Source organism: Betta splendens, chromosome 12 (genome assembly GCF_900634795.4).
Source record: "Betta splendens chromosome 12, fBetSpl5.4, whole genome shotgun sequence".
Taxonomy (NCBI): Eukaryota; Metazoa; Chordata; class Actinopteri; order Anabantiformes; family Osphronemidae; genus Betta; species Betta splendens.
The window spans coordinates 9,280,991-9,300,024 of NC_040892.2; the positions used below are offsets into that span (position 1 = coordinate 9,280,991).

General features: G+C 45.8%; 4 protein-coding genes across 8 annotated transcripts in view; 3 read left to right on the top strand and 1 right to left on the bottom strand.

Annotated features, from left to right (window-relative positions):
- The first annotated feature begins 1,991 nt into the window (after positions 1-1,991).
- trappc13 (trafficking protein particle complex subunit 13) lies at positions 1,992-8,070 on the top strand. Of its 2 annotated transcripts, XM_029169349.3 has the most exons (13): positions 1,992-2,152; positions 2,729-2,797; positions 3,999-4,098; positions 4,189-4,273; positions 4,362-4,489; positions 4,596-4,668; positions 4,945-4,989; positions 5,394-5,411; positions 6,513-6,646; positions 6,733-6,931; positions 7,013-7,113; positions 7,226-7,373; positions 7,472-8,070. In XM_029169349.3, exons 1-13 carry the CDS (start codon positions 2,107-2,109, stop codon positions 7,577-7,579), a joined length of 1,254 nt encoding a protein of 417 aa, XP_029025182.1. In that variant the 5' UTR covers positions 1,992-2,106; the 3' UTR covers positions 7,580-8,070. The 2 variants fall into 2 exon arrangements, with proteins under 2 accessions (XP_029025182.1, XP_029025183.1); XM_029169350.3 differs by lacking the exon at positions 5,394-5,411.
- Positions 8,071-8,278: 208 nt separating this feature from the next.
- sgtb (small glutamine rich tetratricopeptide repeat co-chaperone beta) lies at positions 8,279-12,849 on the bottom strand. Its single transcript, XM_055513459.1, has 12 exons — positions 12,825-12,849; positions 11,095-11,207; positions 10,817-10,920; positions 10,545-10,620; positions 10,363-10,462; positions 10,159-10,263; positions 9,950-10,088; positions 9,805-9,867; positions 9,462-9,499; positions 9,294-9,377; positions 9,088-9,208; positions 8,279-9,011 (listed from the first exon to the last, which is right to left on the bottom strand). The coding sequence occupies exons 2-11, from the start codon at positions 11,192-11,194 to the stop codon at positions 9,097-9,099; spliced, it is 921 nt and encodes a 306-aa protein (XP_055369434.1). The 5' UTR covers positions 11,195-11,207; positions 12,825-12,849; the 3' UTR covers positions 8,279-9,011; positions 9,088-9,096.
- Positions 11,718-16,021, top strand: nln (neurolysin (metallopeptidase M3 family)). Of its 3 annotated transcripts, none has more exons than XM_029169348.3 (13): positions 11,718-12,269; positions 12,564-12,799; positions 12,883-13,031; positions 13,268-13,372; positions 13,464-13,566; positions 13,644-13,804; positions 13,875-14,010; positions 14,293-14,659; positions 14,733-14,934; positions 15,007-15,193; positions 15,275-15,403; positions 15,499-15,635; positions 15,709-16,021. In XM_029169348.3, exons 1-13 carry the CDS (start codon positions 12,037-12,039, stop codon positions 15,859-15,861), a joined length of 2,298 nt encoding a protein of 765 aa, XP_029025181.2. In that variant the 5' UTR covers positions 11,718-12,036; the 3' UTR covers positions 15,862-16,021. The 3 variants fall into 3 exon arrangements, with proteins under 3 accessions (XP_029025181.2, XP_029025179.1, XP_029025180.1); XM_029169346.3 differs by having other exon boundaries at positions 12,121-12,253; XM_029169347.3 differs by having other exon boundaries at positions 12,209-12,351.
- A 487-nt stretch (positions 16,022-16,508) lies between these two features.
- erbin (erbb2 interacting protein) overlaps positions 16,509-19,034 on the top strand; it is a 34,873-nt gene continuing 32,347 nt past the window's right edge. The window contains exon 1 of one of the 2 annotated variants that reach the window (XM_029168120.3): positions 16,509-17,232. The gene's annotated coding sequence lies outside the window, so the exon portion shown is untranslated. The remainder of the gene's footprint in view (positions 17,233-19,034) is intronic. The other variant, XM_029168121.3, reaches the window with a different exon arrangement.

Here is a 19,034-nt window from a genome sequence, read left to right on the forward strand (position 1 = left end):
AAAATGTTTGCATGCTATCAGATGTCGTCAGGTCAGGAAGACGGCTCCAGCTCATTGCTGTCAATTGGCCTTCATTGGAGCAGCAGGTAAGAATCTATTTGGTGTTTAAGCTGCTGTAAAATAATAAAACACTAACTTATCTACTTGTATAATAATCACAAGTGCATGCATTATATTGTAGACATGGATGAATTAATGTGTTAATGTGTTTTCTTTCTAATTAACTACACTGATTATTTATTTTTCCATTTTTGTTAAAGTCACATTTTGTTAAAGAAAAAATATAATAATAAGAAAATGTAAATGTATTGTAGTAAAGGAAGCTGTGTTGATAAGCATCAGGTTTTTCCCTGGTTTTTGAACATGTAATGTGCGTGATGCAGAATATGAAATGTTTATTTTTGCATTACGGCCTTCAGCCATCACATCCGTCAGATCTGACACAAGAAAATGGGAAACAGCAGCAGCGCTTGCCACGTGAGCAACTACAGCAAAAGGACCATCAGAGTATTCGTAACCAAGCAGCCTCTGGCCATCGATGAGGTCCTCACCTCCGCCTCTAAAGCCGACGACCACAGCTCCTCTGCATCGTCCGCAGACAAAACCTTCAGCTTCCGGGCAGATGTCGACTGTGTGCGAATGCCGCCCTCTCGGAGCTACGGAGTGAAGTATGAGCCTCAGGAGTACATGAATGTCTTTGTGGAGGACGAGGACCACAAGGACGTGTGCTCCAAACACATCATGCACAACATGGTCAAGAATGCTCCGTTCACTGTGCTGCTCTATGACGCGTAGAACAGTAAAATATTCAATGTTTTGATTGTTATTGAACAGAATCCTGAATTAATGTAAAAGATGTAATTTAAATATTTCTATTAAACTTTCTGCCATCATCTGAGATGGAATCAATTAATCATTAATTAAAGCTTAATCAGACCTAAACTAACTGACATGAACAGTTGTAACTTGCAACAATTAAACTGTTAATTACTATAAATAAATATTTCCTTCTAGCCAATGCTATTTAACTTGTTGTCTTCTTGCCTATACTGTATCTTTGGACATTCTGCAGCGAAGGACAAAATTAAATATATATTGCATAAATACGTTCCAGTGGATGTGTCGCCATTCAGTCACTTTAGTAGTGAAGTTGTGTTTGTTTTGACTAGAATGAATAATTGAGTAGGTCTTGTGGTGATTTATAAAGACGCCCAGGTTTTAGACGTGTAAATCATTTACATCTAATAAAACTGTAGCTTGATTTAAAATACAGATCTCTTCCACTAGGTGTCAGTGTAGTGCAGCAGTGCCATCTAGATATAGCTTAGTGTATTAATATAGGGTGTTTCAGGTTACAGTGGTTTTGCATAAGAAGCTGATTTAATCTCTGATTTAATTTTACCTTGTGCCCTTAGTTGCTACAGGTACTGATACTGTATGTTAAAATCTAATCGTGAAGTGGCTGCTTCTCCTCTATTGTCATGAAAGGTTGAAGTGACCGATTTGGCTTGTGAGTGCGGATGATACACGGCCCTCCTCCATCTTTGGCTTTATCCTGTAACTGCCCCGAAACGATTTGCATGGTATCAGATGTTGTCTACAGAAAATTGGTCTAATCAGATCCAGCCAAAGCGCACTGCAGTTCATTTGCCTCCTAAACTTATACTATACCAACTTATCTCTTTATGTATTAATCAGTGCATATGTTCTATTTAAGACAAGAATGGTTTGACTCTCTCATAAATTATAAAAATATAACTTGCATCTATATGTAAATATTTTTTCCTAATAACATTGATCATTTCAGATGTAACTTTCTGCCAAAGTTTCTACAAATGCAAAAAAGTGTGATTTAGCCCAAGTACAGATGTTCATGGTACATTTTATTATGTAGTAGTGCTAGTAGTAGTAGTAGTAGTAGTAGTGGTGGAGATACAGATCGTCTGGTCTGTAGGGGGCAGTATTACGCTCTAAAAAGGAGGAACGAAGAAGAAATCTGTTTCCGGTAAGGTCATAGGTCTCCAGGTACCCTGTTAGCTAGCCTGGCTCTGTAAGCAGCTAACATAGTGGCTACTACTATCACCTTAAGGGACGTTTTCTGTAAAAATGGAGGTAAATCAAGCCAAACAGGAACATCTACTGGCATTAAAAGGTATCGTCTCCATTATTAAATTACGTATCGATAGAAAGCGGAGCAAAATGTTTCAGCACACACGGTTGTTGTTGACATTAGCTGCTAATTGCGCTAGCTAACGCCTTCCCACCTTTACATTTCATGCATGATCTTGCGTGACACTGACTAAAGCTTTAATGATCGATTCCAGAATGCACTGCGTTAATGTCAGCTAGCTTTAGCCTTTGCTGCTCTGTTAGTGTGGGGGTTTTGCTTAGGAAAAATTTGATGATATGATTTGGCTTTCAAAAAACTCTTCCAGCTCCATTTGATGAACAAATGTGTGTTGTCATCTAGAAGTAATTGTGTTCTTGATGCTGATGGTAAGGTTATATCGCAGGCACCAACTTGAGTTGTAGAACGTTATTTGTTTCATGTAATCCCCCACTCCATAATAATGATGTCTATTACTCGCAAACTCTAGAGTGAGTGTTATTTTTTTTCCAAAAAAATGCTCGTGAACTGAAATATTTGATCGGTGTTAACAAGACTATAGATTTAATGGCGTCATTTTTTGCTGTCCCATCACTAATCAGTGTCTTTGTTGCTTTTCAGTGATGAGGTTAACAAAACCAACGCTCTTCACAAACTTGCCTGTGACATGTGAGGAAAAAGACCTGCCAGGTGAGCCTGTTCACGTAGTCCTAAGTCACAGGTTCATTCTCATGGTTGTTTTCTCACCATCCATCTGATTAATGTCACACAAACCGTCTTAACATCATCTAGGAATGAGATTTGATAAATAATTTGAACATGGGTTGTTACATAGGAGCAAACATTAGCTTGATAGGATGGAACATGTGAATGTTAACAAAGCACTTCCACATATATTCTATAAGTAGTCTACTGGTATATTACTTATGAGGCATGAATGGAGAGTGTAATGAGTCTTAACTAGTCCATTACTGTAACTGGGAAAACTGTAAATAAAGTTGAATTAAATTGTTTTAATACATCAATGTCAAGTTCATGTCATCATTGCTTAAAAATGTGCAAAATGGAAACATAAGAGAGTCCAGACTGAAGTGGGCTTTTATTTTTTTTTATTTATACTGGTAACTTAAAAACGGAGAACTCGGCTCTGTTAATCCCTGATTCCATATTATTTTTCTTAACAACATTAAGATACCTATATGTTTATAGCTGCCATTTCATACCATAACAGTGAAACGTATGAAATATGATCTATCTAAAAAGAAGTATGTAGTACAAACCACTGTGCTTTTAGACTATTACTTGTTAAATCTGTATTTCCTTAATCTAAATTTAATGAGTTATAGAACATTATAAATTCAGTTTAATACATTTGTGAAAACCCGTCCCCTCTCCATCATTACAAATCACCAAAGTCTCTTCTCACAACTTGTGTGAATGTGAAGCCTGCTTAGAGTTTCTATTGCTTGTTTTTACTGTAGTGAATTGCAGCACAGAGCAAAGTGTTTGCTACAGCTGGAACTGAACTCCACATAAGCCATAAATCATGTTGGCACTTCTTGGTACGATTGCTATTTATATAGGAATACGTCTTAGTTAAATAAGTTATTTGAGACACAGAAAAACTTGTTTTGTCACCAGTGTCCACCTATAAATCCTGCTGTGACTGCAGGAGCTTCCATCTTCATTTTATTGTTGCCTTTGTGCTGGATTATGGATTCTGCACACTCTCTATGCACTTGTTTATGGTCCATACATTACTGGCTGTGCACTGCAAACTTACTGTCCGATGTTTTTGTAATTCCTCGTGTGTATATTCAAGCTCATTGTGGAATGTGAGCCAATTTAATGAGGATGATACATGTGTATTTATATGTTGTTACCTCCACAGGGGATTTGTTTGATCAGCTTATGAGGGATGACCCGTCCACCATCAAAGGAGCAGAGACCCTGATGCTTGGAGAGATGCTTACACTACCACAGAACTTTGGGTAATATGGGCCTAAGCCTAAGGATTTAAACAGTTCTGCTTCTGTTGAAGTGTCGTCCAGATCATGATTGGACTTCTTTATCTTAAACAGGAATATTTTTCTTGGGGAAACCTTCTCCAGTTATATAAGTGTGCACAATGACAGCAACCAAATTGTAAAGGACATTCTTGTGAAGGTACAATAAAAGCCTCTGCAACATCATTTACACTCTTCACTCCTCATTTATGCATAGCTGTCACATTATGCGGTGTGCTCCTTTACAGGCGGATCTACAGACCAGCTCACAGCGGCTCAACCTCTCAGCATCAAACTCTACAGTAGGGGAACTCAAACCTGAATGCTGCATCGATGATGTCATCCACCATGAAGTCAAAGAAATTGGAACACACATGTTAGTGTTTTTACTGCAGGCGCTTTTAACCTAACTTGTTCTCCCAGCTGAAATCCTAAATGTGTTGAATGCCTTTAATGTATATATTACTCTCTTCTCATTGCAGTTTAGTCTGTGCAGTCAGTTACACCACTCAACACGGAGAGAAGCTCTATTTTCGAAAGTTTTTCAAATTTCAGGTGAGCCATGTTTGAGGTTTGTCATTAGATGGCAGTGGCAAAGTGATGTGCAAGTTTGGAGGAGACATGAGAAATATCACGAGTCAACCACAGAGCCAGCGCAGTCAAAGGCCACTCTGTACATCTGGTTCACTGGATTCCACTGTTTCAGATTTGCAGTGTATGTTTTTCCTGTTTTACTCAAGAGCTTCCACGTGATTTGATATTTTTTTTTACCAAATGGATGCGCAGTGTGAGAAAAGTTCAACATTTAGCCTCCAATCTATTTTTAATCAGGTGTTGAAGCCGCTGGATGTGAAAACGAAGTTCTACAATGCAGAGGTGAGTTGACCGTGCTCTGATATGATGGTGAGCACCAGGGTTCTGGGTGTAGCCGACATGTATGACATGCAAGTTCTTAGCGTAGCTCATGGAACATGCTTCATTTAACTTTTCATTTCATAGTCAAGAACCTTTCCTGCCAACAGAGGCTGTAGCTTAAGACCGAGCTCCTGGAAAACTCTTGTACCTCCACATGAATCTACACGGCAGAAGAACAAGTCGTACTCTTATGTTTTATGCTTCAGTAGCCGGAGATCATGGGTTTTTCCAGATAAAGACAATGAGCTCGTTCCATTTTCTCATTTTCATACCTGTCGATTTTATGTTAGACTGTAAACCATTTCCTGTCGTCATCATTGGCATGTAACCTCATTTGATTTTATGTATTTTACTTTCTCCATTAGAGTGACCTCAGTTCTGTGGTAATTGTTTTTTCTTTTCTCATTGCTCAACGTTAGCTTCTGTTAATCCTTCTGGTGCAGCAGACCTTTTCTTCCTGGGGCCAATAGAAAGGTGCAAAGTAAAAACAATGAAGATAGAAGTTAAGAATTTTTTATACAGTCAGCTAACCTGTTCAGGATAAACAAACCAATTTCCTAATATTTTTGAATCATGAGCTCTTTATTATTTTTCCTTTGCCCTTTCTTTGGACCCCAAAGCTTTCCTGCAAATGCATCCTACACAAAGCTTGGACTTTTTAATTGAATGCTGTGGTGGGTGGATACTGCATTGGTTTAATGGTCATTGGGGAGTTTATAGTGTAAGTCTGCACGGTTAAAATAAAAACTACTTATTCCAGTTATTTACAATTGAACCATTGTTCAAAATCTAAAAAATCTAAAATGTTTTTATCATGCGAGGTTTCGAGATGGAATGGCTTTGCAAGAGCTGTTGAGCACTGATTCAGCATTAACCTCACTCAGAATGGTTCAGTTGTCACATTGAACTGCAGCCATGAGCTATTCTCTGCTTCTCTTTTATTGTATAGTAGAGGTTGCACTGGAAAAAAAAACTATGGAAAGGCTGTTACTCTCACAAAGATTCAACTAGATGTAAGAATGAATGCTCTGATTTTCATGCATTTAATCATATGAGTGACTTGGTAAAAAAAAACAACAGATGTTTGAAAGACTAGTCAGTGCAACCCCTGCTCTCAGCTCTGCTGGGCAGCACACACACACTAACTGTGTCCTCTGAGGTACACTGAGCAAACAAACTAGATCTGAGTCATGCAATCGATACGTTCTCACGTCACTGAAAGACCAGCTTAAAGCATAGGTTCATGTGTTTTTCCAGTCTGTCTCAAAACTTTACTCACCTGCCTACATACAGGTGTTGTAGCTGTTTATGTGCCTGAATATCTTTGGTAAGTTGGACTTTTTTAAGACAGACTTGAAAACTTTTGAACCAGTCATTAGGATTTTGCACAGCCCTAACCTCTGTTAATGATCTGCTCAGTTTGCCTTGGGTATGTGGTGGTACTTAACAAAGTATTAGTGTGACCCTTCGCTTCTCTGCTCCAGACTGATGAAGTTTTCCTGGAGGCTCAGATTCAGAACATCACCACCTCACCGATGTTCATGGAGAAAGTCTCCCTAGAGCCCTCCATGATGTACAACGTCACAGAGCTCAACACTGTCACATGTGGAGATAAAGAGTAACAGCACTTTAGTTCATCTTTATAATCTCTCCTTATCTCAGCAGTAAAAGGTATTTATTCACCTTTCTTTGTTTTCCTGTCAGAGAGTCCACGTTTGGCAGAATGTCCTACCTGCAGCCCATGGACACGCGGCAGTACCTGTACTGTCTTAAACCCAAACCAGAGTACGCAGAGAAAGCTGGCGTCATCAAAGGTGTGACGGTGATTGGCAAGCTCGACATCGTATGGAAGACGAACCTTGGGGAGAGAGGGAGGCTTCAGACCAGTCAGCTACAAAGAATGGTATTAGCAGTTCTTTCAGTGAATTCTTTCATGGTCTTCTGGGCCTGTTTGTTTATGGCTCTGTCCGTATTTGGCCTCCAGGCTCCAGGTTATGGAGACATCAGGTTATCTCTGGAGATGATTCCTGACACTGTGAACCTTGAAGAACCTTTTGACATCATCTGTAAAATCACCAACTGCAGGTAAAAGGGGTTTACCACATGAGACAGCCTTAAGTAAATTTAATGTGTAATGAAGAAATAAGTAGCCTTGTCAGTACCAACAACCAGTCTTTCTGTGATCTTCATCTTGCAGCGAAAGAACCATGGACCTGGTGCTGGAGATGTGCAACACCAGGTCGATCCACTGGTGCGGCGTATCAGGGCGGCAGCTTGGGAAACTCAGCCCCGGCGCCTCCCTCTCGCTGCCTCTCACAGTCCTCTCATCCGTCCAGGGTCTGCAGGTAAGAGGCCAACGCTCGCAGACGTATACAAGTGTCTTTTACTCCGCCTTGATGAGCTTCTGTTTTAACATATCTCTTCTTTCTTTTCCTTCTTTTAGAGTATATCTGGACTGAGACTCACAGATACATTTCTGAAGAGGACGTACGAATATGACGACATTGCACAAGTGTGTGTGGTCTGTCCGTATATAAGCAACGAGAGCTAGAGGTTTTATTTGCTTTTGCATTTTAGATACGACTGGACCAACTGTGGAAATCTGCATATCATGCTGACTTTTCACTATTTTTTTTTCAACGTGAGGGGATAATGCTTTATTTTAAAATGACTGATTAATGACTGTGAATAATATAAATCACTTTTCTTTGAAAACAATTATGTTAATAAAATCTCTGTAATCTTACATTTCCTATTGCTTTAAGGAATGCACCTCATCTTGTCCATGGTGGCTTTTGTCATTAACATACTGCAGAAACGTAAACAAGGATATTCTTTACAAACGTACAGTGTTATGGGTTGTTGTTGGTCCCAACTGTCATAAGGCAAAATGTTAAATTTAACAGTTTCAACTTAGTTGGTTTGGATGGTTTTAGTTTGTGTTATGTGTTGGCACATTATTTTGCACAAGCTCCATGTGATTATCGAAGATTTTTATATTGTAATTATAAATGCTTAAAATCAAAAGGCTGGATAACTTGATTTTGTTCCTGCGCTTTTATGTTTATTTTAAGCCATAGAACTATGATGAGCTGCATCCTTTCAAGAGTTCAGCTCTTTCTTCTTTTGAATTTGGATCAAAGAGCTGAAACCAACAATTTCCTTAGTGTGACTAGAAACCGTTTGTGTCATTGGATCATCATTCAACTCTGATTATCTGATTATCATCATCAGTGACACAAGGCATGAGAAGGTTTAAGACATTTATTGACGTGTTTTAGACCAAACGTCTCGTTGCCCCAGCATTCTTATGTGTTTCCATAGAGGGTCTGATCTGAAACACCAGACCGAAGCATGCAAAACAATCTGAACATGTTATTACTAGTTAATGAACATTTAGGCAGCGTTAAAGGGAGGACATGTATTTCTGCTAAGGTGTATTAACATAATGCAGGTCGCTAACACAGCTTTACAGGTACACAGTTGATTTAACAGCATATTTTAATCAATCGAGGTTAGTGTGTCTACAAAAATAATATTAAAGAAGATAAACCTGGTGTTTTATGTGAAAAAGCACAAATGTTCCCTGCAATGTTGTAAAGTACATTCCTCCCTAACCCTTAGCTCATAGCATGAAGAGGGCAAGTATATTCAGCACATGGACAACACGATCTCTGCAGAATGTGAAAGCTCTGAAGGAACAACTGAACTCATGCTCTGTCGCCGGGCGGAACACGCTCTTGTCTTTTCTGTACGATGATGGAGTTTTGTGTCGACATGTGTGGGACGATCCGGGTTCCGGTTCCTCATCGCTCCTCTCTAGAGCCTCTGCCCACAGTAAAGTGCCTTCGACCCCATCCTCGTCTCTTCGTTCCAGCTCTGCCTTGGATTTGATTTTAAGATATGGGTGTAGAGATTGTAATTGCGCCGAATGGTTGCCCTTCCTTGGGGGGGGGGGGGGGGGGGGGGGGGGGGGGGGGGGGCTGAAATAAACGAAGTGGATGTCAGGGAGTGAGACACACTGAGGAGCTAGACGTGCGGGAGGCCGATGGGACCCACCTGGGGAGATCACGAGTGCTCCTCCGCGCTGCCGCTGAAGGAGCGGCTCCGGATGTGGTTCCTGAGCTGCTCGATCAGCTCCGGGTTCTGCTGTTGGATCTGCTGCGCGAACTGTTGTCCCCTGGCAGAGCAGACGGGCGGGAGGGCGTCATTAACCCGCGGAGCTCGCGCCGCAGGCCGACCGAAACTGAACTCTGTGCACTTACGCTTCGATCAAGCTGGAAAGGTCTGACATCCCCCCCACGCCCGCTGCGGGACCCCCGACCGCGTTGGACATCATTCCTGACATACTGAGCACACAGTGACAGTGAGTTAGAGCCCAGCACGATCAGCGCATGACGCACTAAACGCAGCCAGTCTGTCTGGACACTCACAGCTGCTGCACCTGCTGGTTCTGCATCACGCTCGCAGCCTGTGAACAGAAAACGAGCCGAGTGAAGCAAGAGGACGGTTTGATTCTAACCTGCATGCTCGCGCACGCACGCACGCACACACACACACACACACACAGACAACTTCAGTCTGACAGACGTGCCCATGTGTCACCATCAGAACCGCACATGGTCCGTTCCTCCAGACACTAACTCTCTTTGATTACGACCTAAGTGTCACTCATGGGACTAATTAGTGGAAAGGCTGCCAGAGGCAAAACAAGAGTAAGACACGTTGTCACGGAGACAAATGCTAAGTCTACTCCACAGCCGATGATGCTCCTACCATGCTGATGAAGGCAGGGTTGTTGATCAAACTCGCCATGTCGAACCCCAGTCCAGCAGCGATCTGTGGCACACGATCACAGACACACACGCGTACGTTAGGCCGCTGACCTCACGACCGGACGGCGCCGCCCGGCTCCACTCACCGGACTCGTCGCCTCCTTCTGTTTCTGCTCCGCGATCTTCAGGTTGGACTTGTAGGTGTCGTTCTCGGGGTCTAACACCAAGGCCTTCTTGAAGTACGAAATGGCCTCTGGGTATTTGTTCATCGCCGTCAACGCCAACCTGGGGCCAAAGAGGGTCATCACCACACGGGGCAGGAGGCTCCGCACAGGAAGAGCTCCGTGCAACTCACCCCATGCGCCCGTAGGCTTTGCTGTAGGTTGGGTCGATGCCGATGGCCCGCTCACAGTCACCGGTCGCCTTCGTGTAATTCCCCAGTTTGCTGTGAGCTGCCGCCCTGAAACGTCACATCCACAAGATATGTGCAATGTAATCGTCAGCTGCTTTTGTCGCTCAGCTTGTCTACTGTCTGTTCTGGAGAGGGTGAAATGGGCACCTATTGCAGTAGTACACAGCGTTCCTTAGGTCCAGCTCAATGGCCTTTGTGTAGCACTCCACAGCACATCTGTAGTTCTCCTCCTTCATGTGATTGTTCCCTGAAATCAAACGATTTGGTCGTTTAGAGTTCAGGCAGAAGGTGTCCGAGTAAACGGACGGACGGCTCGTGGCTCCACACACCTTCATTTTTGAGTTGCTCCGCCCGCTCGATGTCCTCGGGGGACGGGGACGTCTCCGGCGTGGATGTGTTGTCATTCTGCAGCAGGTTGTTACAGATGTCATTTACTAGAGCGGTTGAGACCGTACCGCAAAAACAGGGCTTGACTTAAAAGGCCAAAACGCATAAGAAAAACAATGGCAGAGACGAGGTGGGCTGATGGAAATGATCCAAATCAATTCAAATCATGATGACGCCTTTTTGAATACTTCAATTTGATTCTTTCAAAACTCACCTTGAGCAAAGAATTCAGGAATATCTCTCTCAGAGACTGTGGCACAGCAAGATGTCCGTCGCTGGAGCTGATCTTGAAGGTGGTCTCCAGACACTGGATCGCAACTGCAGCAGAGGACGAGGCAAAACGTGACAGGAGAACGCGTGAGGTTTCAACATGGCAGCCGAATAATCCACGATGGCGCGTCCCTCTGCTGCCGCTGGTGTGAGTTCACTCTGACGTGAACGGACACAGAGCAGCGCGTCCTGGGGCGGGGGGGCGGAGGTGAGGCAACCTACCTTCCAGGCTCTCCTGCTCGTCAGAGTTCAGAGCCCCGCGGTGCGTTTGGTCTCGTAGGAACTGCACCATCGAGTACGCCAGGCGCTTCTCCACTGCCATGTTGACCCGGACACTGCGACCAGGAGGTGTGGAGAAGAATCAGGACACCGGTGACTGTTACAGTGATGCACTGGTAATATATTACATGCATGTGAGGTAAATATGGACACACAGATGATAATACAGTAATAAAACCCTCCTCCTCCTCCTGTTGAGCTAGACTGAGTTGTGAATGGGGCAGACTGGCCACTTTATTAAGTACGTGTATGTTTATTATTGTAGTGCGATATATTAGAATGTGCTTCAAATATTTCCTAATATATGTTTTTAATGTGACGCCAGCACCCACTGTGACCTGGGAGAGGTTAAATCACGTCACAAGTGCCACAACTGATGCTGATGCCACATCTGGCCCTTGTTTCCAAGACAACACCTTCAAGCAAAATACGATCGGGCTCCATCCGTACGCGCGGTGTTCACGCATTCAGATGTGAGCGAGAGGCTGCGCCAACGTGCAGGAGGTTGCCAGATCTGCGGCGGTTTGACGCGAACGCTGCCTCCCTTTCCCCATCACGTGCTGAGGCCATGTAGGTCTGCTCCTCCCGCGTGTTGACACACGCAGATGCAGCGATGCAGGAGCTGTGATGTAATACCACAACAGGGGACGACACTCGCCCTGGGTTCAGTCGAACGTGCGGTTATCGCAAACGCGGCGTTTTACGGATCACACAACAGCTGGGCGCCGTTCTCACGAGCGTTTCTTGTCTGATCGTCAGCGCCAGGCTCGTTTGTGCGTCTTGGCTGAAACCGTCACAATCCCCGTTTAAAGAGGCAGCAAAACAATTTAAAAAAAACCATTGTGCGCAAACGAAGCCATGTTATAGACGGCAGCGTGTCAAAGGATGCTGTTAAGAGTCCCCCTCCCCGCCCACCTACCTGAGCTCTTCACCAGCTGTCTCCTGCTACCGCGTCATGGGGACTTGTGTCGGATTGATCGCATCCTCCTCCTCCTCCACTGCGCATGCGCGCCGGCAGCGGAAAGAAGTGGGGTTGCACATGCGGCGCGGAGGGAGGGGGAGACGGTTCACTGCCAGCGCCGCGACCGGGGTCTGAGCTACAGTAAGAGCGGAACAAAGTGCGTTGTTCTTGCACGTCTAAAACGCATGGACGCGCGGCATGTGTGCGTTAAGGGCTGTGCTGTGTCGTGCGCTCGGCAGGTACGAAGTCACCGGGTCCTACGGTAGTTTGCGTTGTGTTTAGGTGCTACTGGACATGCACGCTTTTCTAGTTGCTAGACGCCTCCAGATGACACTAGGAAGTTTAGAAGCAGGAGAATGTAGTATTGTAGGCAAGAGGGATAAATAATGTATTGCCCGGGATTATTATCACTTGTTATGTTAAATGAGTCTGTTTGTCTGATTTTTTGCAGCGCCTCTAAACGCATCGCCACAATGACCATCCAGAACAGCTCTGTGGCATCTCAGGTTGGAGATGAGAGAAACCTGCTGAGATGGGACCTGTCTCCAGATGAGATCAGGACCAGGGCGAGCAGCTTGATGAGTAGAGTGGAGAAGGTCTATGACGAGATCGGGTCTCTGAGCGTGGAGGACGTGTCTGTTGAAAACACCCTGCGAGCACTGGCCGATGCCAAGCTGGACTACGCAGGTGAGCCTGGTCGCCTGTGTTTTACCTGTGGCCAAACCGGCTGTCGAACTGGACCCTGATTCGGTTTTGCTCCGTTCCCGCAGCCTCGCGCCACGCTCTGGACTTCCCCCAGTACGTCTGTCCCTGCAAGGAGGTGCGAGCGGCGAGCACCGAGGCCGACAAGAAGCTGTCCGAGTTCGACGTGGAGCTCAGCATGAGGGAAGACGTGTTCGAGCGCGTTACGGCCTTGCAGGTACGCGAGGCCAACGATAGATCGTGTCCACGTTCGCCGTCCGCTTGTTTATATTTAGATCACTGCTTCATATTAAGTCTGGGAAAGATGTGGAATCTGATCTCATCAGCGAGTGTCCCTGAACGCAGCACTGACTGACCCACATAGGGGCATAAGCATGTATTCACATTCAGCAAAGGGGCCCCGATGGTTCTTCATTGAGCCTGTATCAAGACTTGCTTGTCGCGCTTCGACAGAAAAAGCTGCACGACAAGCTTTCGCCCGAAGAGAAGAGATTCGTATCCAGGCTCGTGACGTTGGGCAGGCGGAAAGGGCTGCACCTGGCTAAAAATATACAGGAGGTAACACAATATCCGATCTCGCTCCCAACGCCACACTCGCTTAGATGCATATAAAAACGATGTTGCTCCTCTGCTCTTTTTTTGCTTCCAGGACATAAAACAGACATGCAAGCGCATCAGCGAGCTCTCCATAGAGTTCAACCAGAACCTGAACGAGGACAACACGTTCCTTGTTTTCTCTGAACATGAACTGGGTACGCCGCCGTGCGCCGCCTGCTGCCCTGACGGCCCCGCCGCTGTGTGACTCCAGCTGTCGCCCCCGTGTGTGCAGGTGGGCTGGCCGACAGCTATCTCAGCGGACTGGACAAGACCCCAGGGGGCCGGTACAAGGTGACTCTGGAGTATCCGCACTACTACCCGCTGATGAAGAGGTGTCACAACCCCGAGACCAGGAGGAAGATGGAGGCGGCGTTTCACAGCAGGTGCAAAGAGGTAACGCCAGTCGGCGGGCCGTCAATTCTACTTTTATGGGGTTGTAGAAATCTTCTCCCTCTCTCGGCAGGCGAACACCGCGATCCTGGAGCAGCTGATACAACTGAGGGCAAAGGTCGCAGACTTACTGGGTTACAGCAACCACGCCAACTACGTGCTGGAGATGAACATGGCCAAGAATGCAAGCAGTGTGTCGGGTTTCCTGGGTACGATGACCCCCCGTGACCCCTCAGCCCTCCGACCACACACTCATGCATACAAACTTGTGCAGTAGAAATAAGCTGTCGTGAACAGCTGGGAGCAGCGGTAGACGCAGACTGGAAGAGAGAAACGTGACACTCGTCCTGTCATGTAACGTGTGTTCCACCGCATGGAGCGTAATATGGAGTGATTTATGTATTACAGTGGAGAGAGGCTCAGCGTGCGTGAGGTCGGCTCATTGTTAAAATAAAGGCACGCGCAGTGATCGTGACGCCCTTTTTTCACAGATAAACTCTATGAAACCCTGAAGCCCATTGGAATCAAGGAGCGCAAATACATCCTGGCGCTGAAGAAGAGGGAGTGTCTGATGAGGGGCCACCAGTTCGACGGACGGATCAACGCCTGGGACGCGCCCTACTACATGAACCAGGTGGAGCAGTGCAAGTTCGCCGTGAACAAAGACAAGCTCATCGAGTACTTCCCGCTGGAGGTGGTGACGGAGGGGCTGTTCGGGATCTACGAGGAGCTGCTGGGCCTCACCTTCGCCGAGGTGGAGCGTGCTCACGTGTGGCACGAAGGCGTCAAGCTGTACTCGGCCCGCGACTCCGAATCGGGGGAGGAGGTCGGCCGCTTCTACCTGGACTTGCATCCAAGGTGTGTTTTTTTTTTTTTTTTTTTTGCTCATTCTCCACACTTCAGTGCCTAATTGCGGTTTCTGTTCCGCCAGGGAAGGGAAGTACGGCCACGCGGCCTGCTTCGGCCTCCAGCCCGGCTGCAGGGGGCCCGACGGCAAGCGCACGCTCCCGGTGGCCGCCATGGTGGCCAACTTCACCAAGCCCTGTCAGAGCTGGCCCTCCCTCCTCCAGCACCACGAAGTGGAGACGTATTTCCACGAGTTCGGCCACGTGATGCATGAACTCTGCTCCAAGGTACGGGGTGAGCGCCGTCGGCGGCTCCGCGGCTAATTTACAACTTCGAGTGACCTTTTCTGTGCGCTTCAGGCGACCTTTTCGGAATTCAGCGGCACCCTGGTGGAGACGGACTTCGTGGAGGTGCCGTCCCAGATGCTTGAGAACTGGGTCTGGGAGAAGGAGCCCCTGCGGAGGATGTCTCGCCACTACAAGGACGGCAGCCCCATCCCGGACGACCTGCTCGACAAGCTGATCGTCTCCAGAGTGGCCAACACGGGTCAGACACGGCCCAAGCCGTTCGGGTCACAACAGAAGCGCGGCGCCTCTGATGAGGAGCTGACTTGTTTTTCCCTTTCAGGACTGATGAACCTGCGTCAGATAGTCCTCAGTAAAGTGGACCAGTCGCTGCACACCAGCCCTCGCGCTGACACAGCAGACGTGTTTGCCAAGCACTGCCAGGACATCCTGGGCATTCCTGCTACACCGGGTCAGTTCTAGCTTCAGGACTACAAGCACAATGAATACCTGCGTACTTTGTCTGTCAGTATTTTCTTAATGATAACAAGGATCGGTTTTCTCTAGGCACCAATATGACAGCCAGTTTCAGTCACTTGGCTGGAGGGTATGATGGTCAGTACTACAGCTACCTGTGGAGTGAAGTCTACTCCATGGACATTTTTTTCAGTCGTTTTAAACGGGAGGGGATTATGAATCCAAAGGTGGGTCCGACTGGTTAGATGTGTTTAATATTAGGTGGTGTTGTTGGGTATTAAATGTGTTGCCTCATCGCAGGTGGGAAAAGAGTACAGGAGGGTGATTCTGGAAGCTGGGGGCTCTGTGGATGGGATGGACATGCTGGGAACCTTCCTAGGACGTGCACCGAGCCAGGAGGCCTTCTTTCAGTGCAAGGGACTGATGAAGTCAGAGGAAACACAAGCCACGTGATCTGAAGTCTGCTGGAATCTGGTTGTTTGAACGCAGGCCTGTATCTTATTAGTACAGGAATGAATGCTGATACTGGTTTTGCTTGCTGTGCTTAATCCTTCTGGCCCTCAGAAATGCCTTCCCTGGTCTGTGCAAAAATATAATAAAGCTTTTTCGAGGCCATCTTAGTTTGTCTCATTATTTTCAAAGTTACAGTATCAGTAGTAATAAATTCACTCTTTTCCTTCTCTAAAAATGATTCTTAACTTTAATGCAAGTTTGAATACACAGAACAGGTAGTATATATTTTTCTATTTCCCTTAGTTATGCAAGATATGAGCATGAGGAATGATTAAATGTGGAAGCCCGTCTTTTATTAATGCGTATAAAGCCACAGGACTGCTTTTTTTCTCGGTACATTAAATCACACGACCACCAGAGGGCGCCACAGGATAGAAAAGGCTGGTGTAGTTAAACAGCACATTACAGTGAACTTATTTGTTAAATTAACACTATTTTTTTGCTGAAACCTAAAAATGTATTACAAATAAATTAAAATATAAACTAATCCAGTCCAGATTTATATGGTTGGTCGTGCTAACATTCTATGGATAAATGGACCCAAGGTACAAACATGACTTATTCTCTAAGTCTGGTCCCTGGATGTGAGTTGTTTACGGTCCGAGGGGGGGTAATCAGGACGGGAAGCTGTGGTCAGAGCACTGGATTGAGGGCGATTATGTGAAAGTGTCGGGCGAGAGAGTGAAAGCATCATCTGCCGCCGTGACTCCTGGCGGACAGCCTCCTCCCACGCGAAGGCGCAGAGGTCGCGGGGAAGAAACCCACCGCTCCACGCGGCCCTCGGACGGCATCAGCGCAGCCTCGGACGACCCCGCTCAGGCCGCTTCCACGGCAAACGACCCGACGAAGGGAAATAATGAGTGAAAACATCTGGGTGCGGCACAGTTTAGAGGAAAAGGCTTCGCTCTGCCGGAGGTCGTGCGCGTTTTTCCTTTTTGTATTTCCTTGCTGAATGTCGTGGACATTTTGGATTTTTTTAATGCTCCGCGTCAATATATCTTATCGGTTGAGACCTGTTCTCCTTTAGTCGTCGCCTCTGGGGGGTTTCCTATCGGAGAGACAAACTGTTTTGATTGTGGGAACAACGGGACGGCCGCGTTGAACAACTTGAGGACGCCTTGCTGCGGGGAATGCGCGAACTGGGCCAGCTTCGAGTCGCTCTTTAAGTGGGCAACGCTAGCTAGCGGCTAACTAGCAAACCTCAAATTAACTACTTGCTAATGCCGACTTCTCGAGACCTCTTTCGGATTGTAGCACCCTCCCCGTAACCTGGACGCAATTTAATGAGCAGCTGACTGTGGGGTGAATCAGGTGAGTCTGTTTTTGTTGCTTGTGTCTCTGGGGCCCCATACGACATGCTAACATGAATGCTAGCTGGAGCGCAGTCTCGCCGAGTGCCCACACTGATGCTGCCCGACCACAGTCTTGCATTAATTATACCCATTTTAGCCGCTAACACTTTAATGTTACAATTTTTTTTTATATTTATTAAAAGGCTGTGACTTCATCTTCGTGGGGTTTGAACAACAGAGAGAGTCGGACAGCTGTTTATATTCTCGCATCAACATCTGTAGCGTTGCGTTTCAGTTTCAGTGATACAGTTTTTCAGAGTGGCACCAGGGTCGCCACAACCTAAAAACGCACTTCACCGAGTTCATTTAAGGGTCTTGGGTTATAATCTGGGCATATTTCACTTCTAGAAACCCGCCTTGTTTACTGTACCAGCTGCAAACACATCTTTTGTCGCCGAGCACCTTCGACGGATGAGGGATTAGCGCTGTCCACTCCGCACATCGCGTTTTCATTTTCTCACCACCTCTCTAATCAGATTACCCTCTATGCTCAACAGTAATATAATTTAATCCTGTTAAGATTCGAGATAAAAGCGGGGGATAATCTCTGGGTTTGAGTTCAGGAATTTCACGTCCAGGTTCGTCCACGTCCGTCAAACAGTCTTGTTAATCAACTGTGAGGAAAATGCTGCCAAGACGAGAAACGGCCCAGAGACGACCGAGGAGCCCATGAGCCAAGCACTGCTGCGTTTAATGATTTCTGCTTTAAAAGTGGCAGTGATCACACACACCCACACACTATCCTAATACATTAAGGTCCATTCAGAAAGGCCTCCTCTGCCTTTAAACTGCAGTGGTCTAGTGTTGTCATAGTGTAAAAACACACGAGCATCCGATCATGTCATTTTCTCAAACTCTCCTCATCCTCTCCATTTTTACTGATCTCTGATCAGATCTCTGTGTTTACATTGCATCAATCACATCAGTGTGCAAGGATCACTACTAGTGTAACTAGTTTCCGCTCAAGTGTTGCAAGCCTGCGTTGGTGAGCATTTAACCTGTTTAGTTCCGTGTGTGATCATTTACAACAGAACTTTATCTACAATCAAAGATGGGATTCATGCCAGCAAAGGGCTGTGCTGTTTGTTTCTCACACCAGTGCTTTGGTTTTGTTATACCTGCCCAGCGGCTTGTTGTGCCTCTTTGAGACCGAAAGAACGAACTTGACAATAGCCTTTGACATAAGCAGCATGTTGTTTAGCTTCATTTATACGTGTCACTCCCTACTTAATGGTGAATAACTCCATAATCTGTTCAATTGTTTAGCGATTCTAATTAAAGACTTGTTTTCTTTGACAGTGTTACCTGTATAAGCTAAATAATAGCATTCATGCTTCCTTTTAAGCGCTTTCTGTTGTAACAGAACCCAGTACATGATCAGCACAGTGGGAAAATTTCACATTTCAACTGATTCTTCCAGTTGGTGAACAGAATTGAATGTAGCAGAGCTACAATAAACCTGTAGATGTGGAGCACGCAACATGAGCCCGTCACAGTGAAGAAGTTGCTGGTAATGGTGTATCGCAAGGACTGCGAAGTGAGGAAAACCATGTTTCGTTGTGAAATAGTTCATTTCATACAGCAGCCTTCGCCGTTGTTTAACCTCCGAGCGTGTCCGTTTGCAGTTTGTTAATGTGTTGCGGCACATAATGTATTTGTGTCATATTTTGATGTACAAATCTATAAACCTTTCAGGGGCTATTGCTTCATGAATAATAATGGGTAACGGTTTGGGTTTGATGGCAGCGGGCCTCTGCTGGG